The sequence below is a fragment of the Mesocricetus auratus genome, unplaced genomic scaffold (assembly GCF_017639785.1).
Source record: "Mesocricetus auratus isolate SY011 unplaced genomic scaffold, BCM_Maur_2.0 Super-Scaffold_100022, whole genome shotgun sequence".
Lineage (NCBI taxonomy): Eukaryota > Metazoa > Chordata > Mammalia > Rodentia > Cricetidae > Mesocricetus > Mesocricetus auratus.
Genome location: NW_024429203.1, coordinates 37,359,223 through 37,387,034, shown reverse-complemented (window position 1 = coordinate 37,387,034; position 27,812 = coordinate 37,359,223). Strand labels below are relative to the sequence as shown.

Below are 27,812 nucleotides of genomic sequence, written 5' to 3'. Positions count from 1 at the left end.
GGCTCGCTATTGTTTTTGGCGAGCACAGAAATCCGTGCTCCGACCCTCTGCGCACCCAGGTTTCCTCCCGGAGGCCATTCGGTTTCCTCTGAGGCCCTATATAGAGGCCCGGGGCAGAGAGGTGCGCTCAGGATCGCGGCCACGGCGTCCGAGCAGCTCTGCTTCAGGTCTCCGCACCCTTTGAAGCCGCCCGCCGAGGTGAGGGGAAATCTCTCCCTCGGATTAGGAGCGGGAGGCGGGAGGAGAGGAGGCGGATCGCTTCTCCGGGGTTTCCCTGACGCCAGCAGCAGCGCCCGGCGCGCGCGCTCCGCGTCCGTGCCGGGCTCCGGAGAGCAGGGGGGAGGGGAGCGGGCCCGCCGTCTGCCCCAGCGCCAGCTCGGCTGCACCGCCGCGGCTGCCCGCGAAGCGACCGCCGGGATTGGAGCCCGGCAGGCCGCGGGGCGCGAAGAGGGAGCTCGTGGGGAGGGGAGGCGCGCGTGCGCGGCTGTGCGCGTGCGCGGCACGGCGCGCTCCGGCGCCCGCCCCCCACCCTGCGGTCTCCGCCCCCCTCGCTCTACCGTGAGGATCCCGAGTCGGCGGCGGGTGGCGGCGCCTGGAACCTGGAGAGACCGAGCCACCCCCCAGCTCTCGCCCGGAATGTACTGACTCCCCTTCTTTGCTCTCCTCCCCGCCCCGCTGCAGGAGGGAGGCGCCCGGAGTCTTTCCCCCTGGGCGCACAAGGGGGCCGCGCGGGCTGGGCCGGGCCGGGCTGGAGCCGAGCCTGCGGCGCTGGGACCGTCTGAGGCGCGCTGAGGGAAGGGCGCGAGCGCTCCGCGGCGCTGTCGCCGCCGCCGCCGCCGCCGCTCGCGGGGCAGAGATGGCGGCGGAGCGCGAAGCCCGGCGACTCCTCAGCACCTCCTCCTCCCGGCGCCGCTGCCCCACACCACCGCTGCTGCTCTTGCTGCCGCCGCTGCTGCTGCTGCTCGGGCGCCCGGCGTCCGGCGCCGCGGCCGTGAGGAGCGGCTCCCCGCCGCAGTCCGCAGGTAAGCGGGTCGGGCCCGGGACGCCGTGGGGGCTGGGGCGCGGCACCGACTCCCGCGGCCGCCGCGGTGGGGGTTTTTGTTGTTGTTTAGGATCCAGAGGGGGTACATGCGGGAACTTCTCCGCCTCGGTCCCCGTTGTGGGAGAGAAAAGGGTCTCGCGTGGCCGAAAGCTGAGCGGGCAGGAGGGGCCCCTGCCGGGGGAGGGGCGCCTCCGGGGCCAAGCCCGGAGCTCTGGGGTCCAGTTCTGCGCTTTGTACCGGGAGGCAGGTTCACCCCTCTCCTCTTTCCCCTCCCCCAGGCTCATCCCACTTGTAAGAGTGGGACATTCTTGTGCTCACACAAGCTCCAGTAGAGGCCACTACACACCTCATTAAATAAACAATCGTACAGCCAATTCATTAATTTTCAGGAAAGGCTGGAGGAGGGGGCTTGAACTCTCTCTCGCCTCTCTCTCTTTTGGCCTGGCCACGGATTGCCCAGTTTATTAAGTCCAGGGAAGTCGGGTCCCGAGAGACTTTTCTTTCAGTGATTGGAGCTTGAGTCTTCTGGAGAGGGGGTGCCAAGGGGCATACTTGCTCCTTCATGATCACTAGTGTTGACTTAGCCATAGGAACGCCTTGGAGAGCGGCTCCAAGTGATCCTGTGGAGTAGTGCTTCCGTTATGAAACGCCTCCTCTTTACTGGGGATTTCAACTATGTTTCAGTGTTGCCCACTCTTAACCTATGCAGAATTTCAGTCGGATTTTTAAATACTTTTCTATTGTCTTTAAATGGAAATATATACATAGATATTTTCAGCCTCTTTGTGTGTGTGTGTGTGTGTGTGTGTGTTAGTGTGTGTTTCATGCATTACAGGAATCACCTGCATTCTTATTTAAGGGGGGCAGTTAAATCGCCAAGCCTCTGGTGTTGAGGAGCAGGACCTAACACTTGAAGGGCAAATTGACCTGTGCTTTTGCTAACCTTGTTTGCCTAAGGTGGTGTGCCATACAGCTTGACAAAACTTTCATGAGATTTAAGTTTTTACAACTGAAGGTTACCTGATTGGACACAATGGCAATTTGTAGTTCCTAAACAAAAAACTTGTTTTCCTTTGATTATTATGAAATCATTAAAAGTCATGTCGCAGTGTGGCGTGGCTGATAAACTTTGGAATTTTGCCTCGTGTGTATGTGTATGTCGCTTAGACTTGCCGATGTTAAAAGAACAGTTTTAAACCCACACCAGTATGTATTATCTAAATGGCTAAACAACAGTGTTAATATTACATTAGGATCATTGATGTTGTGATAAGTACTTGTACAAAGTTTTGGGTACAGTTTTCAGACTTGAAATGTAAGTAACTGAATAGGAATGGGCAAGAGAAATGTAACGATTTTGGAAAACAAGTTTCTGTCTTAATTTCATATGTAAATTTTATATAGCTCATCATGTGTGTATTTGAGGTTGGAGCTGGAGTTTATGTTTAAAGTTTTTGCAATGATGAGGTGCAAGACATTTGCCTTTGTGAGTTTTCAGTCTGGTATATAAGGGAAGATAGCTTCTCAACTACCAATTACATAGTTAAGTGACTCTGATAGCTTCTCAACTACTAATTACATAGTTAAGTGACTCTGATAAGTACTGTGAAGGAGAATAGGTTTTGAGAATGTGTGTTGCAGTGATTTACCTAGCCAGTGACAGGCTTTCTCAGAAGATTTGGGCTGGTGATGGGGTGGGGTGGAAGTTAGAAAGCTCACAGCTAATCAGTAGTGCACTAGAGTCTAGAGCACCGGTCTGGTTCTCCCTCATAGGTCTTCTCCTCCCAAAACATTTTCTGTTAACCCTTCTGTCTCATTACAAAAATGAAGAAAAAAATCACTGCAATGAGCAGGGACTGGTCTGTTCTGTCGTGGATTGTGGAAGAGATGGAGGGGATGGAGAACTGAGTAAGCAGTTACTGGATCAAGCTGCCTGTAAATCAGATATCATTTGTCAGTGTTGTGTTTGTTTACTTATTTTTGAAGAGTGGTAGGCTTGACTTTTGGTAGGGGTGCGAGGATGTTCAGTAATAATAGAGAAAAATAAGATAAACGAGTGTTTTACCATTTTAGGGTAGACATTTGGATACAGAAGAAGAGAAAATGAAAGGATCCTGATAGAAAAAGGTTAGCACTGGTAAAGACATAGTCAGGTTTTGGGAAGGGAGGACTGGTTACTGAAAAGCTTGGTGGTGATCCTTGGGGGGAAGATGGATTGACTGAGCACCCTGTGAGTTGGTAATGTTCTCCATTGAGAGGAGACAGTCTTCATAGAGGATCCCACAGATTCTGACAGGCATTTACTTGATGTGACACATTACCTCATAAGGTGGTCTGTTTCTGTTTTTAATAACATCTCTTAAAAAAACCTTGCTTCACATTTAATGTTCATTACCCCTCTTAAATTTTAGCTCTCCCTTGCCTTTATCAACACCAACCTGCATCACTTAGTATTTGTTTTTCTCTTGGTTTCTTCCTTTCTTTTTCACATTTTTCTTTTACTCACTCAAATACTGATTTCTAACATTTGTGTCGTTCTTTCCTGTCTTTGATTTTTGCCAGTAAGTAAATGACTCTCCTGATCCTCCCCTAACTCCCCACTTGGTAGCTTCACTGGTGCAGGTCCAAAGGTAGACTCACCTTTGTTCCTCTTCCCCTGTCCCTTTTTCTCAGTGGTAATGAACCAGTCCCTTGCCAGGGCTGTGACACTGTTAGAATGATCACATGGGTTTGTCTTGTATCACCTGTCTTAACCATCATTGTCTATCCCCCTCTCCCAAGTTAAGGCCTAGAAAACCTTACTCTGTTTGATCTTTACCTCCTAGGGATTTCTTCTGTCTGTGCCTTTTCATCTGTATCCACACCTGAACTAGCAATAGTGGCATTGTAATAAATCTGTCTCAATTGTTACCTTCTAGATGTCTGTCTTTCTATTGGGGCAATCTTTCTGAAATGGGGAGGAACTCCCAGTTAAAATGTCTTATTAGTAAGTGTTCCATAGTTTCATAGTCTAAACACCTTGGGATAGAGATTGTGAGATCCTGTGTGCTCTCTAACTGTCTCCAACAATCCCAATCTAAATTAGTCTCCTCTCATCACTCTTCTATGTACCTTTTGTTCTCCCTTCCAGATTAATTGCAGAGCTTTGTGCCTTCAGGCCTTTGCACATGCTGTTCTTTTTCTTTTTCTGTCCTGTTAAAGCTATATCCCACTTCTTAAACACCTATCTCATCAGAAACTTTTTTTTTCCTACTGGCTTCTTCCCTAGAAAGTTAATTGTTGTGTTCTCTGTGTTCCTGTAGCTTTTAAAATACTTTTATTTATCTTGCATTATTTATTTTCTTGTCACTTTTGCTAGTCTTAACATCTTGAAGATTGTACAAGTCTTAATTCACCTTTTCATCCTTAGTATGATGCCTCAGTTGCTTGTTAGTTAGTGGTTCATTTGACGCAAGCTAGAGTCATCTGGGAAGAAGGAACCTGAGTTGAGAATGATACTTCCATCAGATTGGCCTGTAGGCAAGCCTATGGGGGCATTTTCTTATATAAGAAAGCAGACTGAGCATGCCATGAGGAGCAGAACAGTAAGTAGCAGCCCCCATACTCTGCTTCAGTTTCTGACTCCAGGTTCCTGCCTTGAATTCCTGCCCTGGTTTCTCTAGGTGATAGATTGTGACCTGGAAGATGAAATTAATCCTTTCCTCCCCAATTTTCTTTTGGTCTTGGTGTTTATCAAAGTAATGGAAAGCAAACTAGATAATGAGAAAACCAGTAAGTGTTGAATTTTACCTGGCTGCTTTTGAACTCCTGGGCCATAGAGCATAAATATGATTCCCTATGTGTTTGATGACAGATTCTTGTGTAGGGTATGACAGTTGTTCCATTCCCTCTCCTTCCCTCTTCAGCCACTCTTCATGAATTTTATAACTCTTTAATGAGCTTGATCATCCTCTTAGATATGCTGCCATTTTAGTATTTATCAGTTTTGTCACTTTTTGGACTGATAATTGACTTTCCCTGAGTTGTTATAAAAAAGACTTGACATTCTCTGCCAGAGGTACAAAAGTCATATATTTCAGGGGTAAATTCGCAGATAAGAAGTGCGCTCCTTAGCAAACTGTCTGAAAATGAATACATTATGTGGGATGAAGAAAGGACTCTCATGTGGAGGCAAGGGGTATGACTCATGATTTTGTATCTATACATATGTCTATAAATTGGGGGCTGCAGGCGAGTAAGAACAATACCTTTAATGCCTACTGGATTACCAGGAAAATGAGATGTAAAGTTGCTTTAAACTCTTACTATATTGTGTAAATATTTTTTTTAAAAAAACTTTTATTGATTCTTTGGATTTCACATCATTCATTCTGATCCCACTTATCTTCCAATCCCCTCTCATCTGCCCTTGCAACCCCCCCAAACAATACTAAATTTAAAAGCAGAAAAACCATACAAAACAAAGAAATAAAACAAAATAAACAAAGGGGAAAAAAGAGAAAAGAATCTTGTCATGGAAGCTGTAGTGTGACTCATGTAGAATAGTTTTAATATTTTTTTCAAGCTTTAGAAATAAATGTGATTCAGTTGCTACTTTTGAAGATTTAGTCTCTCTCTCTCTCTCCCCCTCCCTCTCTCTCTCTCTCTCTCTCTCTCTCTCTGTCTCTCTCTCTCTCTCACACACATACACACACACACAGAGTCTCAATTGATTATTGTTAGTTTTGCCTTCTATATTTTCTCTACATCAAGAAAAATATTTTTTTTGATGTAGAAGAAAATATAATGTCAATACATCTCTTTTATGGAGGTCCTGTGTAATAGTCTTTACTTCCAGGTATTTTGCTAAGAGATTTCCATGCCTTTAATAAATGTGGAAACCATACTACATTGTACTCATAACAGGAGAACAGTAGGGACATTGGCTAGAAGTAAGGTTGACCAGTCAGAGAGCTAGTGAGGTGAGTTTGGTTTGAGCTTAGGAATACCATCAAGTGAAATATGATTTTAAAATAGAGGTCACATTTTGGATTAATTTACAATAACAGTATTTCCATTAAAAATGTTGTGTATGAGGCCACGAGTACTCATTCAGACTTAACTAGTAAAATATTGTTGTATTTGTTTGTAATTGCTATTATGTGGCTCATTCTTTTACTTCATAACTGAGCTATGTATACCTTTGGATGTTTTCCCTTGATGTGCTTCTTTTTTAAATGCCACATTATCTTTAAATTGTTTTATTTTTAAAACTTATGTTTAAAATGTATGTTGGTTTGCAGTTAAACTTGGTAGAATTACAAAGTGCGTTTTATTATTTAAATGGGCAGATCTCATTTTTTAACCAATGAGCAACAATTTTAAATACTTTCTTTCATATATTTGCATATGTATGTATAGTTTTCTTTTTTTCACATAAGCAAAATTATACAACTTACTGTTTTTCAACATGTATTCTTTTTAAAAAGATTTATTATTTTATTTAATGTGTGTGAATTTTTGAATGTATGCATATATTGTCCACCACATGCATGCCTGATGCTGTGGACCTCCTGGAACTGGAGTTACATATAGTTGTGATAGGCCATGACGGTGCTAGGAATTGAACGTGGGTTCTCTAAAGGAGCAGCCAGTGCTCTTAATTGCTGAGCCATTTCTCTAGTTCTCAACATGTATTCTTTATCTCATTGTTGGAGATCATTCCTTTTAGTGCACACAGATTTTTCTCATAACTGTTATTTGCAATGTCTGTACTTTGGAGAATAAACATAGTATTAATACTGGCAATAAAAGTGGTATTTATAGAAGTCACAGTATTTGAAGCAGTGTATCAACTCTTTAACCTGTGTTTTGTATTCAACATTTCTGCATTTTACAGAATAAGAAAACTGAGTCTTAAATTTTAAGTGCATTGTGAAGGATTACAGAGTGGATACCATCTGGAAAAAAGTTGGTATTCAAATGCAGGTGTTTGCCTGTCTGTATACTGACTTGTATACTGCCACCTATATATTCTTCTATAATTGAAGACACTTTCACTGGTTGTGTGTTAACCAGGTTTTTTGTTGTTGTTGTTGTTTTTGTTTTTTGTGTTCTTTCCCTTCTATAACTTTGGATTCCCACATACAGGATTACTGATAAACAGATAGTTTTTGTGTCTGTGTAGGTTCAGGGTCAGGGTTTATTATAGTTAGTGTTAATTGTGGATGGTGTCATTTCTTGGCTGGGATCCTGGTCTTTATGAGTGTTAAAAAGGAACTGAGTACCACCATGCATTCTCTTCTTCCTGTTTATGGATGTTATGTGATCAGCTGCATCAGAATCCTACCACTTGAATTCCCTGCCATGATGAACTGTACCTTTGAACTATGAGCCAAAATAAATCCTTTCTCCAGTATGTTGCTTTGTCATGCTATAACAGGCATCAGGAAAAGAAACTAAGAGTTCCAGTCACTCTAGAACAGTACTGGTAACATTAAGAATAATGTCCCTTAAGCATTCCACTGCAGGTATGTAGCCTGAGGCCCTGAGTTAAACCTGTAAGTACCACAGTAACACAAAACAACAAAAAACCATTGACTAAAACATTTACAACTTTTCCAAGATATTTTTACCCTTAATTGTGAATATTTCATACTGTTTTTATTTTAATTGCAGATACTATAGTCTTTGTTTTATCTGTTAGTGAAGGGTGGAGCTAGTTAATAGATAATCTGGAGTCCCCCTACTGTGTACTTTTACACTTAATCTGCAGAATAAAATTGAGCAGTGGCTTCATCTCAGCTGAATGACCTCTACATAGTTCTTATATTTGAAAACTGGAAGTTTCTGGTTTGGATGTGAGAATTAGCCTTTGTCATTCTGTAAGACTTTAATTATATGTCTTTTCCAGGTATAAAGTATGGTATGATTGGGAAAATCTGTTCATTGCTTATAAATGATTATATATGATTTCATTTTATATGTGTAAAAATAGCTTCAGGGCTGAGTTCATGAAACAGAAATTTAGTGTTAAGTAGCTGTTGAAGCATTCTAAGTTATAGTATTACCAGAAATAATAGCTGCTTACTCTCAGGCTTGGAATGGGCATGCATGGAGTGTAAAATAAATTGACGAGATTACAGAGCTAGCCGGAATGAGCAGGTTTTGCTTCTTTTTCTAAAGATATGGTTGCTTTATATTAATTTAGTTTTTTGAGACAGAATCTTTTATGTAGCCTAGACTGGCCTCAGGCTTGGGATCTTCTGCCCTAGGCTTCTGAGTGCTGGGATTTTAGAATGAATGTACCGCCATGTCTAGTTTATAGATTTTGTTTTAGTGAAATCAGTACTTTGAATAATTCTTCATAAGGGTTAACATCTGGGTAGTCTGCAAATAAGATGGTATGTCTTTACTTCTTTAAAATGCCATTAGACATAACCTTTAAAATGGTTTTATAGCAAGGATTTTTAATTTAGTTTTTCATTCAGACATTTCTACTGCCAGATCTAAAGGTTTAAATAATTTTGACTCATTGTAAACATATCTTTGAAGGCTAATTATAAAATCATACGCTTTGGAGATAGATGTATTTTCTGTCCTCTGGATGCCTTAGGTCTAATAATAGTTGAGATAAAACAGGTAATAGGTTTCTGGGTGGTGGTAGCGTACACGTTTAATCCCAGCACTTAGGAGGCAGAGTCAGGCCAGTCTTTTTGAGTTCAAAGCCAGCCTGGTCTATACAGAGAAATCCTGTTTTGAAAAAAGCAAAACAAAATAAAACAAACAAAAATAGGTAATAGGTAACTTGATTTGGAGCAAACACCATTACTGCTATAGGTGGAAAGCATTCTGAAATCACTGTGTCAGTGCTGATCAAATAATAGTGCAGCTTTCCCTCGTAATTCTGGATCTGGATTTTTAGAGTAGTCCTACTTAGTTTATGAAACCAGTAGACAGTAGTGTAGCACAAGTAATAAAGACCCAGAGACAGCTATTGGGGCTCAAGCTGAAGATCAAAAAACCAAAGCAGCCAACCACTAGAGAGTTCTTAACCTCTACCAAGGCTAAGACCAAAGGGAGCTGATCCTGTCCTCAGCGTGACTGCAGACTGCAATGTTCTTTACCAAAAACCTCAACTGCTCTCAGACTCACTGAGACAGCACTGAGCTCCTGCCATATCTTCTCTCTAGTGCTGGGATTAAAGGTGTGAGCTGTTTCTCTTTTAAACTGATTCACTCTCATGTGCCCAGGGTGGCCCTGAACTCCCAGAGATCCATCTGCCTCTGTCTCCTAAGTGCTGGGATTAAAGGTGTGGCCACCACTGCCTTTCCTGTATGGCTAATTAGTGGCTTAGCTCTGCATTCTGATTTTTAGGCAAGCTTTATTTGTTAGATTACAAACAAAATATCACTACACAAGAGTGAGTTATTTTTCATTTGCTCAGAGTGATTCCTGGAAAGTTTGCATATATGAGGGTGCCATAGTAAAATCACCTGGAGTTCAGCTACTACAGTGTCTTCTGTATTATGTATCTCTGTATAGATAGATTCTGTGCCTACATTTTCTGTATGTATTTGTGTGCCCACATATGCTGCTAGTATAGTCTTGGAGATTGGATGCTAGGAAAGTTTTCTTACCACTGAACTACAGCCCGAATGAGCCTTTCTCCTGTAAATCTGGAGACAAACTGTTCTTTTTTGTTTGTTTTGCTTTCAAGACTGATTATTAGTTGACAGTAGTTGGTAAAAACTTACTGAAGATTCCTGAGCAGAGGGAATTTTTTAAATTATGCTACATAGAAGTTGAGTAGAGAATGTTTTTCTGTTGCAGAATAAATGAATTTAAAAAATCAGTACGTATTTTCATATATAAGGTATAGTTGGGAGAATGTCATTAACAATTCAGGATATGATAATAAATTGTAAGCTTCGCTTCATACATAATTTTTAATTTATAATATAACTAAATGTAACTACAATTTGAGCATCTTGTTGATTAATTCTTGAAAGTTTTTGAAGTTTGAGTGGGAACTGTTTTAAATATGTATATTTTGTTCAATGGATTGTGTACAGAAATGTTTTGATGATGACCTCCTTTTATTAATAGCACCGGAACTATATTGAACTCAACCTTCATGCACCTTAATGTAACTGAAGAAGAGAAATGAGATTTTTGAAGTCTATGCATCAAGCAAGTTTCCTGGAGGTCTCCCTTCTGAGAATACTTTTTTTATAAGCACTTGTATCCAACAGAGTAATCTAGTTTCTAAGTCCATAGCTGACCAGAAGTGGGTAGAAGGGTTGTCTTGGATGCTCTTAACTATAGGAGGTTGTGACCATTGGAGTAAAGGAGAGTTTAAACAAGCACAAGAACACAAATTTCCCATAAACAGAAATAGTTTTCTCAACAAAATGGAAGAAAGTCCTCGTTTCTGTCCATTACTACTACTGGGTACAGTTTGTCCCTTGTATTCCCTTTACCTTTTCAGATTATATAGATTATATATTTGTGCACAGTTCTTTTGATAACCATATGCTATTTTGTTGACACAGTCTATTTAACTAGTTGTCTTCTAATGCTCCTAAATTTTTGATTGCTAACAAATGATATAATGAGTCTACTTTTTTATAAATGTCTGTATGTTCATAACAAATGATGAGTCCACTTTTTATAAATGTCTGGTTCATGTGCATATATGCCATCAAATATTTGTGGAACTGCATGATAGGAGAACATCTATAATAATTTGAAAATGATCTTTGATTTTGTATAAATGTGAGTCTGTGTATTAATTTTTGGTAATTATTTGCAAATCGTTTGCCTAAAAGATGATTCTTTTTTTTTTTGGTTTTTCGAGACAGGGTTTCTCTGTATTGTTTTGGAGGCTATCGGTCCAGCCCAGCCTCGAACTCACAGAGATCCGCCTGCCTCTGCCTCCCAAGTGCTGGGATTAAAGGCGTGCGCCACCACCGCCTGGCTAAAAGATGATTCTTAACAACAAATGAGAATGTTTGTTTCTCCATACCCTTGCCAATAAATTATTTGTCCAGACTTCCTATTTTTTTACCAACTTGACAGATGAACACAGAAGTGTCTATGTATTTATTTTGTATAATGTATGTGAGTGCTGCTACATACGTGCTGTGGTACTCATGTGGATGTCAGAGGACTGTCTTGGGTATTGGTTTTATTCTTCTAGCTTGCCTGATAAGGGTTTCTTTGTTGTTTGAAGCTGTCTATGCCAGCCTGGATGGCCTGTGAGCTTCTTGGGATTCTTCTGTTTCTTGTTTTTCATCTTGCCTTAGGAGCACTGAGATTACAGATGTGTACTACTACATCTACCTGGCTTTCTATTGGCTTTGAAGATTCAAACTAGCGCCTGTGTGCTTTCACAGCGAGTGCTTTACCCAAAAAAGTATCTCCCCATCCTTTATTTTTGCACTTATTAATATAGTTTGCATTTTCTCAGGTTTTTACTTGATAGGTTATATTGTTTCTGAGAATTGTTCACATTTTCCTCCCCCTTTTTTGAGTTTAGTGGTAATGCTGTACAAAGGAAATTAGAGTTCCAGTTTAGGTTCTTAGTGTTGTCTCCCATCATGATGTGATATATCAAAGGGGTCTATGCTATAGTCAGCATTAATCTGTTAGCTAAATAAACTTTTCTTTGTAAGCTACCTAGTTTCAGGTATTACATTATCATGGCATTAAATGGACTAATACAGAGGGGCAGGGCACAGTTCCATTTAGGACATTTCGAGCTAAAAATGTCAGCAGAATGTGCTTATAACTGTATTACAGAATTGGAGATTTGGTGAGAGGTTTGGGCTGGATTTGTATGTTCAGAAGTTATTAGAGAGAGAGTATGTTCATGTCATGAGAATAGATCTACTTAGAAAAGGGGGAAAACCCCAACCTGCAGTAAAGATTTAGGAACATACAATAGTTAAATGCCCTGTGTTTGCAGAAGACACTGGTACCAAAGCTAGGTGAGTACCTAGGATAAGAACTGTGTAACACATAAAGTTTTATTTCACCTACATATAGCTTTTTGAGAAACATCCATACAAATAAGAGGAATAGTGCTAAAAGAATTTTGGTACCTTTTCTAAACTCTGTAGTATAACTGTGGCCTCAGTGTTACAGTGCTAGGCAAGGAGAGAGAAGGTTAAAAGGACTGTTCTGGATAATCCTTTACTGTAAATGACAAGTATAATAACTTACCACCCACCCTGTTGTGTTGAGGTAAACGAGTTGATGTATATCCATGTTTAGAACAGAGCCTGTCTTATCTTAATCATCCAGTAAACATGAACTGTTATTCTTCTTCTGTTGTTTTATACTAGATTGAGAGGAGAGTCTAAAAGACTTAAAAATTAGATATGCTGATATAACTTGGCTTATATTTTCATCTGATAGCTTTGTATAATTAGTTGTGTCTGTGGTGAGGATAAGCATTTGTTTAGTTTTGAATGGTCAGCTAGTTTCTTAGTATCTGAGCTGAGAGGGAGATGAGACAGAGTAAAGGCAACAAAAATATTATTGATCAACAAACTAATTCTTACTTGTCCTCTTCTTCCTCTTCCTCCTCCTCCTCCTTTTTTTTTTTTTTTTTTTTTTGAGGCAGAGTCTCAGTCTGGCCTGTAATTCACTTTGTTGCCCAAACTAGGCTTGAACTCCTCCTAGCATTCCTTCTGCCTTAGTGTTTCTTGTGCTGGGATTACAGGAACAAGACATAAGACAGGCGGACCCAACCTGTGGACTTCTTGTGACCTAGGATAACTATAAATTTGGTTCAAAACAAAAATTGTCACCTCTTTTTAAACATTATGAGATTTTTGTTGATGACGTAATTTTTGTTGTAGCTATTTTTTCTGGAGTGTGAACTTTGTAGATGACAATGTCTTGCTGCAAAGTCAAAGGTTTGCATACTCCTGCAATCGTTCTTGAAAGATTCATTTTTATTATAAAAGTATATCATAATGGATAGATGGCTATTCTGTGAATCCATAGCAATAATCTTTAAAGATTGACCTGTTCTGTATGTGGGAAAAGAAGTTGGAGATAGTGCTGGTGGCTATTTTTAGTATCTGAAGTTTAACCTCATGTGTGCTCATACTGAATGATAGGGAAAATGGTTTATTAACTTCTTTCTGGAATTCCAAGGTATATGTACTTTTTTCCCCCTCTGTTCTCTGTGGTACTTTTATTTCTCATTTTATTGTGTCAGTTTTTTTATTTGGAGACTGTATTACTATGCATACACAATTATAATTGTCTTTCTAGTGGGTAGATGCATTGTTAGGAATTTATTAATGTAGCTTCAGCTTTTTTGTTGTTGTTGTTGTTTTTTTTTTGAGACAGGGTTTCTCTGTGTAGCTTTGGAGCCTGTCCTGGAACTTGCTCTGTATACCAGGCTGGCCTCTCAGCTGTTATTTTAAATAAGATTATTTTTATTTTGTGTGTATGAGTGTTTTGTCTGAATGTATGTAAGTGCACTACATGTGTGCCTAGTGCCTATAGGGAACAGAAGAGGATGCTGGGTTCTAACTGAAATTTCAGGTAGTTGTGGATCATAATGCTGGGAGCTGAACCTTTGTTCTTTGCAAGAGCAAATGTACTCTTAACTGCCTAACTGGAGCTCCTCTCACCTCTTTTTTAGTGTTAAATATTTATATTTGTTTTAAGACTTCATTCAGTCTTGAATATACTATGTATATAGATATACTATATATATATAGAGTATGTGGCTAAGTTATGCTTTTATTTTTTATTTTTTAAGTCAGCTTGTCTTTTTACTAGATCATGAGTATTTAATGTAATAACTTATATATTTGGCCTTTAATCTTTCATTTCATTACTTAGTTTCCCCTGTTCATTGTGTGTTCTTTCTGGATTTTCTTCCTTCTTTTATAAATTTTATTTGTGTGTGTGTGTGTGTGTGTGTGTGTGTGTGTGTGTGTGTGTTGTGTTTTGATGCATCTTTGCACATACATGTGTGTTGTACATATGTGGAAGTTGTTGGATAACTTTTGTGGTTCTCTCCTTCCACTGTCATGTGTGTTCTGGGGATCAAATTCAGGTTGCCAGGATTGTACTGCAAGCTCTTTACTGGGCTAAGCCATTTCTCAGCCCTTCTTTCTTCTTTCTTCAGGTTCTTTTCAGTTAGCCACTTTTCTCCCTTTATAGCCAGTTGTTACTTCTTTTATCCTTTATTTCAGTGGTTCCAAAAACATCTTGTACTTTATGTATTTATTGGACAGTGCAAAATTTATTATAATCACTTGCCCTTCCTTTTCAATTCTTGTTATTTTGTATATTTTAGTTTCCTTTATATTTCAGTCCTTCAAGACATTACTATTATTAATAAGTCTTCATTTATTTAGATTTGCTTATATCCTTTTCTCATTTCTTCTTTCTGCATGTCTGAGCCTCTGTCTGGCATTATTTCCTGGAGACTATCCCTTAGTATTTAGTTAGGCCTGTTGGAGATGGATTCTCTTAGCTTCTGTCCTCTAGCCATTAAAGTGTGCCATTCTCTTGTTTGCTGGACTCCATCTTTTCTGTAGAGAAATCAGGTGTGTGTAATGTTTCCTCTTGGATAATATACTTGCCCTCCCTCTATCAGCCTCCCTTAAGATTTGCCCTTTAATGTGACTGTCAGAAATTTGACTCTGAGATTCCTAGTTGTGGTTTTCTTTGTATTTGTGTGTGGTTGGGCTTCAGGTAGCTGTAAGGTAATCACTTAATATTAACGGGAAAGTTTTATTTTGGGGGAGAGAGGCTGATTTCTTCAAATACTCTCTCTCTTTGTAATTAGTTGATTTAGGTTTTTGCATCCTCATCTCTGACAGGTTTAGAAGAGCTTCTAGTTTTGTGTTGTATTTGCCCTACCTTGGTTGTTAGAATAAGAGCAACCGTTTCTTAAGACTTTCAATGTTTTTATTGGAGGCAACATTTTCATTTATTGAGCCCTTTATTTTTTGTGTTTTCATTTCTAGAATTCCATTATGTCTTATAGTTTCTAAATTTCTGCTTATAGTTTTATTAATTTAATCCTTTCTCTTATGTGTTTCTTCAGGTGGTGGTGAGTATGTTTTTTGTGATTTTATGTATTTATTTTTTGAGATTGTCTTTTTGTGATTGAATGCCAGGTATTGTATACAAAAAAGTATAGAGATTATGTGAATGGCATTGTCATCTCTAAAAAGGTCTTCCGTTGCTTTGGTAAATGGTTATGCTAGAGGAACTAACAATCTCAGATCATTTCAATCTGTTCAGGGACTGAGGTGATTTAAAATTGGGCTTCTGATCCTATGAACTGAAATACTTTAGGTTTATCTTTACTTCTTAGATGCATTCCTTTGAGATTACAATCTTCAGTTTAAGGAGTTTACCCTTCTAACAGGTCCTCACCTTTAACTTCTTTTTTTCTTGGGTTTTGATCTTGTCAACAGTTATGTTCAGAGCTGGAGAGATGGCTCAGAGGGTAGGAGCTTGTTGTTGTTCAAACAAAAGGACCTGAGTTTGGATTCACAGCATTCACATTAAATAAAAAAAAGTGAGTGCATGTAACCTCAACACTGTGGGGGATGGAGGCAAGAGGATTATTGGACCTTGCTAGGCTGCTAAATATATTTCCAGATTTAGTTGAAATATTCATGGAAATTAGGCAGGGATTGATAGAACAGGACACTTGACATCCTCTTCTGGTATCCACACACTCAGGGCACCCTCAAACACACTCATCGGTTTAGCAGTAGTCTTTAGGGTATAAGTAACTACTGTTGATTGACTTGAATTTTGTAGACTAATGTTAGAAAACAGCAAATGGAGGATTCCCCTTCCTATAATATTGTTTAATTCACCATATCAACAAATCTCTCCCTGCAGCCTACTAAGCTTTTTCTTTAATTAAGTACCCGATTTACACAGCGGATTTCATTCATTTGAGGATTCAGTGCTTGTTTAAACAGGCTTGGTTAAGATAAATTGTAAATGCAACCCAAACCTGGGGCAGTTCACTTTTACACTATGTTCTGTTCAGAAGGTGAGCACTTTTGTAACCAACTTCTAGTTATTCATAGGCTGATTATCTAGTTTGTTCATCTTAAGATTGTGAAATCCTCTTGTTTCTCACTCCATTTAGATCTATTTCCCTGGCCAGTTTAGGTTACTCTAAACCCTTAAGTATGCTAAGGTGAAGAAAAGCAGATGATGCAGATAAGGCTAATGTGAAGTTGCACCTCTCTCTCTCTCTCTCTCTCTCTCTCTCTCTCTCTCTCTCTCTCTCTCTCTCTCTCTAATGTTGAGTTTCTGTGCCCTTTTGGAGTGTCAAAAATGACTATTATCTAATATTTAGTGCAATAAAATGAGTTCTCAATGTGATATGCTTGATGAGGATATGCTCATGTTATTTAGATTATGGGGTCATTTAACAGTTCAGGTAGATAAAATTCTATTCGCATTTTTGAATTAGTGTAGGTTCATAGTACCCACAGCTCTCCCAACATCTCCTTTCTCCTTTGCAAGCATTTAAAATACAGATGATATGACTGGAGAAAGAGGCCAAATAGAGAAGTCAATTCAGTGCCTCTATCATTGAGCTACATTTCTTATCCTTAACATTTTGTTTTTGAATAAAAGACTGACTCAAAATTACAGTCATAGGAAGAAGCGTTTGACTCATCTTTCTGCCTTTCTAGAAAAGTCAGGCTTATGTTCAAGACCAGCTATATAAATGTTCTTATAGATTGCTTGGCTTAATTATGCTTTAGATAACACAAAAAGGTAGATAATTTTTTTGTATTACATGTTTATTTTTTGTATTGAAAGTTTGTACAAAATACATCATTTTCAACTTCATTATTTTACAATGTCAAGAACTTCTATTTAAGCATTTTATATTAGTCTCTGAATGTCAGCTTTCAGAGGCTATGGCACCACAGTATTCTTGGGTATTTTATTTTGCAAAATGCCTTAACCATCCTTCTTCTTAGGATAGAGAAAGCAAAATAGTGAGCAGTCATTCATATAGGAGTTGTTTACAAAGTGAAATGCCCTGAGGTAGATAAATTTAATATACAATAAACCCCAGCAGACGGCTTCCTAGCACACAGCCATTATTGGGAAAAGGGCAGGGAATGTGTGGTAGTATGTGTTTTGTTTTACTTTTGGTGCCTGTATTTGCTGAAGAATATGCTGTAGCATGTACCAAACTACGTAAGACATAGTTTTGTTCTTAAGGAACTTGTGTAATACAGTGTAAAAATTACCATCAACACATTGCATGATAAAATGCCAAATAAGTTGTGTGCTTTTCCAAGCATTGTTTTGTTTTTTTTTTTTTGGTTTTTACGAGACAGGGTTTCTCTGTATTGTTTTCGAGGCTGTCGGTCTAGCCCAGCCTCGAACTCACAGAGATCCGCCTGCCTCTGCCTCCCGAGTGCTGGGATTAAAGGTGTGCGCCACCACCGCCCGGCCCAAGCATTGGTTTTATAAAATTAAAATAATGCCCAGGGCCCATCATTAGAAAGCTATGAAGTTTTCAGTTCTTCAAGACTATATGAGCAGACTTTAGTTGGGGAAACACCTCAGAGTACACATTGATAATTTATCACTATTTTACTGACAGGAATGTGAACTGCTTGATGTAAATTGTATGGATATTGAGTCTGTTAATAATTTCTTTTATATCAGATTGTGTTATGTCATCAGTTAAGAGATTTCCCAAATCAGTTATTTTTATTAGTACTGGCTTGTTGTGAAATAGTTTAGCTGTGTGTGTGTGTGTGTGTGTGTATGATAGAATTCACTAATACTAGCATTAAAAAAAACTGTTGGGGGACATCTGTTTATCCCCTGTTCATCCAGAAACATTAAGCCCCCTCCTTGGGATCTTATAGATTGCAAAGGATAAGTACCTTCATAGTGTCTTGTGTATATTACTAATTCCCTTTTCCTTAACATGTTCTCTTTTAAGCTCCAAAGCAGTCCTTTCCTCCTGACAACTGTTTTCCCCCTTATAAGGAAGGCCAATCTCTTATGCTTATTTTGCTATTGATATGACTGCTACTTTCTTCTCTCTTACAGCTTTACTAGGGTTTAGAGGGATCATGCTTTGGTCTGTGTGTTTTATTAGCTCTTTGTTCCCTCTTCAGGTCATGTTATAGGATGGGAGGTAGTATCTGGTAAAGAACTCAACTTTTAGAAGTGCTGAAACTTTTTTTTTGTAAGGGTTAAGAAAGGAAAACTTTGTAGGATAAATGACAGCTAATCTCTTACATCAGCAGAGCAAGTTTATGGTCACATTATCAGGCTGTCATAACTTCATTTTTAATTGGCTGTATTAAAAAATGAAAATTAAACTACCAGTTATACTCTTTGTGTTGGCAGTAAAGGCTTATTCACAGAGAAGAGGGCATGAACCAGTAGGCACAGGGACACTATGTGAATGAAGCTCTGCCCAACTGAGTGAGTTGCCCTGGTTTAAGTTATAGCACTTGGTAACTTCAAATAGTTTGTTTTCTCAGAGGGAAAAGTTCAGTCTATTTATCCATATTTAATAATAACTGTTACGATTCTCCAGTGGTAAATACTTTGAGACTCATTTATTCATTCATTAAGCATTTATTGAGTAGCTACTGTGTGTGCAAGGCACTGTGCTAGGTGATGAGATAAATAAAAATTAATAAAGGGTGTGTCATGTGTAAAATAATCTATACTGTGTAGAAAGTGATGGTTGCACGCCTTTAATCCCAGCATTTGGGTGGCAGAGGCAGGCGGATTTCTGTGAGTTTGAGGCCAGCCTGGTCTACAGAGCGAGTTCTAGGACAGCCACCAAAACAATACAGAGAAACCCTGTTTCGAAAAAAAGCAAAAAAACAAAAAAAAAAAAAAAAAAAAAAAAGAAAGTGATGGGTGCTGTAAAAGGGGTGCAGAATGCAGAATGCTTTGGGAATTAAAAGTTGACATTTCTTCTTGACAGTGTAAGTCAGTGTAAACTTCCTGGGGATTGTAGAATTTGAGCAAGTCCTGTAGGCCACATCAAGAACAAACGGTTCTTAAAAGTTTTTAGGAACAGTAGAAGCCTGTATAGTAGCATGGGAGCTACTAGCTGGTTATAGTTTCCTTGTATTGTTTTGCAAATTCCTTTTTTTCAGCTTGCTAGTAGCACTGGATGCTTCTAAGATTGGAGAGGGGAGATCTTAGACTGGTTAAAACCTCAGTGTTTTGTTTCTCATGTGTAAAGCACTATGTTCCAGAAACTTTTGATGAGTGTTAACATAGCCAGGGTGGTGGCTTAAATCAGTAATCTAAGCACTTGAGAAGCAGAAACAGGACAATTGCCACAGGTCTGAGGCCAGCCTAGCGACACTGTCTTTGTGTGTGTGTGTGTGTGTGTGTGTGTGTGTGTGTGTGTGTGTGTGTGTGTGTGTGTGTTATATGTAATAAGTCATTTATTTTGTGGTTATATTCCCAGTAAGTGAGAAGCAAAAATTTGAAAACAGACCAGGATTACTAAACTGTGTGGTTTTCTCTCCTAGAATTCCTTTGATCTCCAGAGTGTATTATCTCTTGTCCCATTTGTTTTGTTAATGCTGCTTCCCTAATTCTAAATTAGGGAAAAGGAAAGCAGCTCCTTTCTAATCTCAGAAGTGCTATGGCAGATTGTCCTAACAAATTTGTTTTAAACTATTACTGCTACTGGTTATTTTCTGTGCCACTGTTTGCTCCAAAGAACAGAGGTTTTACAAGTGAATATTTGGTATGCATTCTAAGTTGTTTTGTCATACAGTAGACCTAAGGTTGTCACTTAGGAGTAAATATTATGTGTCTAAAATAAAAATACTGGAGTTAAAACCTATAAGATACTTTCTTTAAATCTTTTCCCCTGAAAGATAATAAATGTACTTCTTGTTAATGAGTAAGATTGCCCAAGTTTACTCAGTCTTTTAGGACTTTTCAATGAGATATTGAAATGTAGAAATAGTTGAGGTATAAGTGCATATTGTAAGTGTACTGGTTAATTTTAACGGATATATCAGTGGTTTTACTTATTTATTTTGCATTTTACCAGTTATAGAAAATATTGTAGTTTTAATGTCTCCCTTTGTTTTGTGTTCTGTATATTTGTTGTAAAATTCATGTGGTTTTGATTTGGTGTGTGTGTGTGTGTGTGTGTGTGTGTGTGTGTGTGTGTGTGTGTGTACATCTCCCTGATTTTATGTAGTCTGGGCTGGCCTCCAGCTTTCTGTGTAGTCGAGGACTGCCTTGAATTGCCTGATCTTTCACCTCATCATCCTGGGATTATAGGTGCGCACCGCCACACCTGTTTTATGGTGCTGGGATTGAATTTAGTGTTTATACTTGTTAGGCAAGCACAGCACAACTGAGCTACAGCCCAAGTATCTCATGTATATTTTTAATTTGTATTTTTTGTTCATATTCACAGTTAAACAGCTGTTAGTGGAGGTATTTTCTCTATGAGCTTCTGCTCTTGTTAAATAGTTTCCTTTCAAAAGTCAGCTGTTAGTGTTGGAGCTACAAAGATTGAATAAATTTCCTGAGAGGAAACGATAATAAAATATTCAGGAAGTTGTTAGGAAACAAGAACTTATGGTCTTGTTCATTCAGATAAGCTGCTGAGACCTTTTAAGTATATCAAAATAGTTTGTGTTAGTGGAAGGAATGAAAGATTTGGTGACTTCCAGTAGTGTTGGAGACCTTGGACTATATAGAAAACTGGAATATAGAATTCATGAATAGAAGAATTTTTTGCAGCTGTTTGAATGACCCTCCCCCCTTTTTTCTTTGAGTGTATTTTTCCCTCCCAGAGAAAAATGTGAGAGCTTTCTTGAAGTCAGTGAATAACTCACTGGGGAACTTGTTTTTGCGGAGACCTGTAGTAGTTGGTGGTCTTACACTTCAGGAGTGTGAACAAGTCAGTATATGACAGTTTTTCTTCCTCATGATTTGCTTTTCGGTCATCTCTTCTAGAACCTGAGAGGCCCCAACACTGTACTTAGTAGTTAGATATTACGATTGTTAAATGTGCAAAATTAAGGGTTTTATCCCTCCTCCTGAATTATGTATTCTTTAAACCCTACAAAACTCAAATCAGTCTTGGTTTATGGTACAGGTTAGGTGTTGTTTACTTTTCATTTATTCCCTTTTAAATGTGTTTTTAGATATATTTTATTAATATGGGTGCTTTGCCTGTATGTATGACTGTGCACCAGATGTATACTTGATGATTGAGGAAGTGGTGAACCTCCATTTGTTTGTTGGGAATTGAACCCAGGTCCTTCTAAGTGATCTTAACCACTGAACCAACTCTCCAGCCTGGGGGTGTTGTTTTCTCTCATGCATTGGTGTTCTGCCTGCATGTATTGGAATTGGAGTTACAGATACTTGTGAGCTGCCATGTGGGTGCTGGGAATTGAACCCGGTTCCCATAGAAGAACAACCAGTGCTCTTAACCACTTAGCCATCTCTCCAGTCCTCTGGGTGTTGGTTTCTAAATGTGACTGAGGAAGGTTTGGTGAATACTACTAGGAAGGAAGCACTAATAAGAAAGCGGAGCAATTGACTCAAGAGCAGCAGCTCTCGACCTGTGAGTGGAGACCCCTTCAAGGAGGGGGTCAAACTAAGGGTTGTCTAAGACCATCAGAAAACAGATATTTACAATACAATTCATAACAGTAGCAAAAATTGCAGTTATGAAGTAGCAATGAAAATTATTTTGTGGTTGGGAGTCACCACAACATGAGAAACTGTATTAAAGGGTTGCAGCATTGAGAACCACTGATATAGAGTGTGGCATGGCCAGGGATCCTTTTCCTGGCACCAGGACCATGGCTGCTTCCCCTGAAACTTGGGCAAGAAGGGGTGGGGGTGGGGGAGCTTGGGCTAGAGGAAGTGTAGGGAAGGCAAGGGATGTTTTTTAGCCTAGGTAGTGAGTACATTAAGATACTGTCTTTGAATTTAAAGATACATTTTCAAATAGTGTTTTTAGTAGCCTTTTGAAATAAGAATTCCAAGATAATATATTTCACCCAGAAATTTAGTAATATAATTTTAGATTTGTCTTGGTAGATGATTCTTCTCTATTTTTTCATCTTCTGGCTTTTGTTGTTGTTTTGTTTTTTCTTTTGTTTTTTTGAGACAGGGTTTCACTGTGTAGACTAGGTTGGCCTTAAACTCAGAGATCTGCCTGCATGAACCGCCACCACTTAGTTTTCTTTTCCTATCCCTTCTTTTTCACTTCTTAATCTCTTTACGTTTGGATTCAAAGCTCTCCTGCTTCTGAGGATTCTGAATGACCACTATGTATAACCACATTTAAAAATGTATTTGTTATGTTCTGTTTAAAGATAATTGGGTGTTCTGCATACCTGAAACCTTTTATTTACTGTTAAATAGAAGTATAATGCTCCCAGAGCCAATTGTATATAGCCTGTGGTTAACTAACTCAGTTTAAAAAAAAATGCTTACAATTATTTAGCTTTTCCTAAATTTCTTTCTGATTGGCCTAATAACATTTCTAGAAAGTTGTATGGATCTGCCACCTGGTGGTGAAATAGTATAGCAAATCCTAACTTTTAGAAATTTAATAATATTTAAGAGAGATGGGACTTTTGAGAGTATTGTTCATTGTAGTACTTCCAAAATGCATAGTTGTCAACTCAAGAAAAGGTAAAGTTGCTAGGAAAAAGACTTGGGAGTTAGCGACAGATTTATTAAAAAAGACAAACTAACAGTGTTTAATGATCCTCATAGATTTATTAATACAGTTAAACTGTATGTGTTAGGATTAAAGGCTTAAACAGTGACTTAACTTGTTTTCACCATGTTTATAGTCTAATTGGAGAAGCAAATAATAGAATGTAGAGAAACTATTGATTACAATGTTACTACAAGGGACAAATAACGGAAGAAAGAAGTTTCATCTAGGCTCAGTTGCCCCGACCAAGCAGGGCACAATGACAAAGGTCCAATGATTGCACCCGACATTCAGTTACCAGGGAAAGTTTCTCTAAAGAAGTGACATTTTAGTTGGGGTGTGACAGACACAGACAGCTTAATGTGGGAAGGGGCTTGTGGATCAGGAGGAGTTGAATAGGGTAGCTAGGGTTCTAGAGAGAGAAGAGGACTGTGAATTAAAACAATAAAGTAAGTTAGGACCATGTAGGGTATCACATGTGGACGTGAGAGAATTGCTTTCTTACCACTTTGTGGGTCCTGGGGGTTGAACTCAGGCACCAGGCTTGGTAGCAAGGACCCTTACACACTGAGCCATCTCATCTGCCTCAATGACTAGTCTAAGGTATCTTAAGTGTGCAATACATGTCATGAACCACTTTGTATATTTTAACTTGTACTGAGATACGCAACTTATTTTATCCTTATATCATAAATTATTTTTTTTCCCTTTCTGGATTGGTGTGACCTTGCTTAATATATATTCTAAGTCTATCCATTTTTCCAAAACTTTTGTGATTACATTTTTATTTAGAGCTGAATAGTATTCCAATATATATATATATATATCCGTTATCCATTTATCTGTTGATGGACAATTTCTTGCTATAGTGTATAAAGCAACTATAAACATAGGGGTGCAAATATCTCTGTCGCTAGGTATGGAGTTCTATGGGCATACGCCCAGAAGTGAAACAGCTGTGTTATATAGTAGTTCTATTTTTTTATTTCTTATTTGCAAGGTTTTACAATAAAGTATATAAAAAAGTTTGGGACAGGAGTGGGAGTTGTGTGAGTAAAGATCATTAGTTCATCATAAAAATTTATTAGCATATTATAAAATGAACTGTGCTTTCATAGTTCTTTATATAGACTGCGTATTTCTTTAACTAGCACCACAGTCAAACAGTTTCATTACTCCCTCAAATTCACCATTGCTTGCTAGCCTAGTTTTTTGAGACAGTGTATCACCATGTAGGGCTGGCTGGTTTGGAACTTGCTGTGTAGATCAGGGTAGCCTACAGTTTACAGAGATCCACCTGCCTCTGCCTTAGGAATGCTGGAATTAAAGGCCTGAGACACTACTTCCAATGTTTGCTAGCTCTTTATAGTCAAACCCATCCTCCACTAATCCTGGCAATCACTGATGCATTTACTATCTCAGTAGTTTTGCATTTGAATGTTATACAAGTTGAATCAACAGTTTCTAATCTTTTGAAGTTGTCTTCTTTGAATGAGCATAATGCCTGTGAATGTGTTGTGTCAATAAATTGTTTATCTCATTGCTAAATAGTATTGCATCCACTTAATGGAGGAAAACAGGTTTGTAATCACTTTGTGGAGACATTCGTGTATAAGTTTTTTGTTAACATGTTTTAACTTTTCAGCAGCAAAAATCTCAAAGTGAGAATACTGTATTGTATGGTAAATGTTTAACTTTATAAGAAACTGTTGAATTATTCCCTCAAATGGGCTGCACCTTTTGGAATTTTAACCTGTAGCATTTGAGAGTTCTAGTTGCTTAGTGGCCTCACAGAGACCTGATAGTCTCAGTTTTGTTCTAGTCATTATAATAGATACATAGTGGGATCTTATTGTAGTTTAATTTCCATTTCCCAAACAAATTATTATGTGGAATATCTTTTCCTATGCTAATTATTCTTTTAAAATTTTATTTGTGAGCCCAGAGGTGGTAGTAGTAGTTTAATCCCAGGACTTGGGAGGCAGAGCAGGCAGATCTCTTGAGTTTGAGGCCAGCCTGGTCTACAGAATGAGTTACAGGACAGCTAAGGGCTACAAAGAAAAACCAAAATAAATAATAAAAATAAAATTTTCTTCATGTGTGTGGTGTGTGCGCAAATGTGTATGTGTATGCAGATGTGTTCACCCATTTGATTGTGTGTGGAGGCCAGAAGTTGATGTTGGGATGTCTTCTTCAATATCTTTCTCTTAAATGTTTTTTAAATTAAAATATAACGAGATCACTTCCCTTTTTCCTCCAGCACCTCCCATGCACCCCCTCCCCATTTCTCTCTCCCTCCTCTGTCTCCACTCCCCATTTCTCTCTCCCTCCCCTCCCCATCTCTCTCACCCTCTCCTCTCCTCTCCTCCCCTCCACTCCCCTTCCCTCCCCTTCCTGTCCTGGTTATCCTGGAACTTACTCTGTAGACAAAGCTGAGATTCAAGGTGTGTGCCACCACTGCCTGGCTCTTTTTCTTTTTATTATTGTTAACCCCTCTATATATGCATAAATATAAATGCAACCTGCTAAGCTGTTTGATTTTGTTTGTGTTTATAATATCAGGACTGACAACTTTGTATTGGATAACTAATTAAGGGGTTCATCCTAGGAGAGACTAATTCTCCTTCTCTCTGCAGTCATTAGTGCTTGTTTGTTGTCTAGGGGTGTGGCTGATATTTTCCTCTTCCATTAGTATGTCTGTTGTTATTATTATTCAAGTCTTTTTAAAGCAACCATATTGTTGAAGTATCATGGGTGTAACTTCCCTGTCGTTTCTAGCAGACAATCTCATAGCATACTTCTTGTCCTCTGGTTCTTACAGCCTTTCTGTTCCCCTCTTCTGTCATGTTCCATGAGCCTTAGGTGCAGGAGTTATCTGTTGGAGCTGGACTTCCCATGATCACTTGCATATTTACCTGTCTCTCTGTCTGTCTCTCCTCTTTCTTTCTGTTTGTGTGTATATGTGTGTATGTGTGCGTTATATATGTGCACCTGTGTTTATATATGTGTGTATATGTGGCTGTGTATCTGTATGATATGAGTGTATCTGTATATGTGTATTTATATGTATGTGTGTATGTGAGTGAGTGAGTGTGTATGTGTGTGTGTGTGTGTGTCTTAAATGAGATTACATTAATTGGTCTGTCAGTGTTCCCTGAAAGAGTTGTAAACTCTAGCTCTAGTTTCAGGCATGAGGCCCTGTTCAAGTTGTTGGTTAAGTAGACAAAGTAAATCTCAAAACAAAATAGGCTATTGCTGTTTCTCTTGGTTGTCTTGCAAAGACTGAAGGTAACCCCTATTGCTGAAGACACCACACACTTTGGACATAGGACTTGGGAAATCCAAGCTATAACTAACCTGAAAGCTTCTTTTGTGCAGCGTAATTTCATAATAGGGAAGTTGCCAAGGGAGGGAGGCAGTCAATAGTCCTGCCTAGGTATTAATGCCCATGATTCACAGCAATAACCAGCGTGGCATGATATCCCTAAAGATGCATCAATAGCGCACATATCTGGGTGGTAACCAACAGCTATCTAATTAGATTGTGGCCCAATTAACATGAAGGAATTCATGCCTGGTACTAGAAACCTAGCCAACTACCTGGAGTTAGTGAAGTCAGGTACAGGGAGAACCTACTACTACTACTTTACTAGAACAGAATTATTTTTAACTGCTTTCTAAAACTTCATTATACTCACAGTGTAGTTCTTACTCTGTTTCAGAAATCCACTTTATTTTTTGAGACAGGGTCTCTTCACTAAACTCAAAGCCTGTAGATTTGTCTGCCTTTGTCTCTTGGGTGCTGAGATTAAAGGCTTGTGCCTCTACACTCTGTACAGTTTGCTTTGACTAATGATCTTCAAGTATCTCTTCCAGTTTCTTGTTTACCTTTTCATAATCTATATATTTTTTCAGAACAAAAGTTTTCAATAGGATTGGGTACAGTTAATTAGTTTTTAAAAGGTTAAATTTCTTTTAGTATACCTCATCTTGGCATAATCTAGGTTTACAATCCCCCCCTTGGAGTTTAGTTTTACATTTGATATTTAGTATAAGATGAATTTTTGAGGTAATTTTTATATAAAGTCAGGTGGACTTTGTTTTGCTTAAAGATGCCTAGTTTTTCAGCCCTATTTATTGAAAATACTATTTTTTTCTCTATTGAATTGTATTTGCACCTGTATCCAAATCAGCTTATTATACTGTATGGGTCTCTTTCTGGGTTTTTCTACTTGGTTCCATTGACCATTGTCTCCTTTAACTAATTCCACATGGTTTCAATTACTGTATCTTTATAGTGAGATTTATATTCAAGTATTTGAATATCCAACTTTGTTTTTATTTTAAAAACTGCTTTTCTACTATATGTGTCTTTCCATCCAAAATTTAGTCATCTTGTCTTTGTAACTATTCCAGTAAAGATTGTAACTGGAGTTGTATTAAAGCCATAGGGAATTTGAGAGACCTGACAGTAGTCTGTATAGTTCTTGCTTTATGTGTATGATACACTGTAATGAACATTCTTCCCGCCAGCCTGGTCCCAGAGCTGTGTCAGTCCCAAATGAACACCTAGGACACTATATTAATTATGAAGCTGTTGGCTGTTTGCTATGGTTTCTTATTGGCTAGCTTTGACTTAATTATTAACCCATAACTGCTAATCTGAGTATTTCCACATGGTCTTCTCTTACCAGAGAAAGGGCCGGGACCTCTTACTCTTCTGGTGTCCTACGCTGTGACTGACTGTGTCTCCGTTTCCCAGAATCCTCCACCTCTCCTAGTCCCACCTATCTTGCTTCCCTATTGGCCCAACAGTGATTTATTTATCAACCAATAGGACAAACATATACACAGAAGGACTTCCCCCATCAATACACCTTTCTGATTGTTTAATTCATCTTTGATTTCTTTTTTATCAGCATTTTACAGTATTAACATATCTATTCCATGTTTGTAGAGATATTCTCTGGTTTTAATTTTAATTTCTAATTATTGACTGATTGTAGAGAGGGATATATTTTTGTTTGTTGATCTTGCTTAAACTATTAGTTCCAGAAGTTAGAT

At 38.7% G+C, this 27,812-nt stretch overlaps 1 protein-coding gene across 8 annotated transcripts in view; it reads left to right on the top strand.

Moving 5' to 3' along the window:
- The first annotated feature begins 536 nt into the window (after positions 1–536).
- The window catches only part of Neo1 (neogenin 1), a 165,292-nt gene continuing 138,016 nt past the window's right edge, over positions 537–27,812 (top strand). For 6 of the 8 annotated variants that reach the window (XM_013112949.3, XM_013112948.3, XM_005069629.4 and 3 more), the window contains exon 1: positions 539–1,022. In XM_013112949.3, coding sequence (XP_012968403.1) covers positions 857–1,022 — 166 coding nt within the window. In that variant the 5' untranslated portion in view covers positions 539–856. Of the gene's footprint in view, positions 1,023–27,812 lie in introns of all 8 variants that reach the window. The other 2 variants (XM_013112950.3, XM_013112951.3) reach the window with 2 other exon arrangements.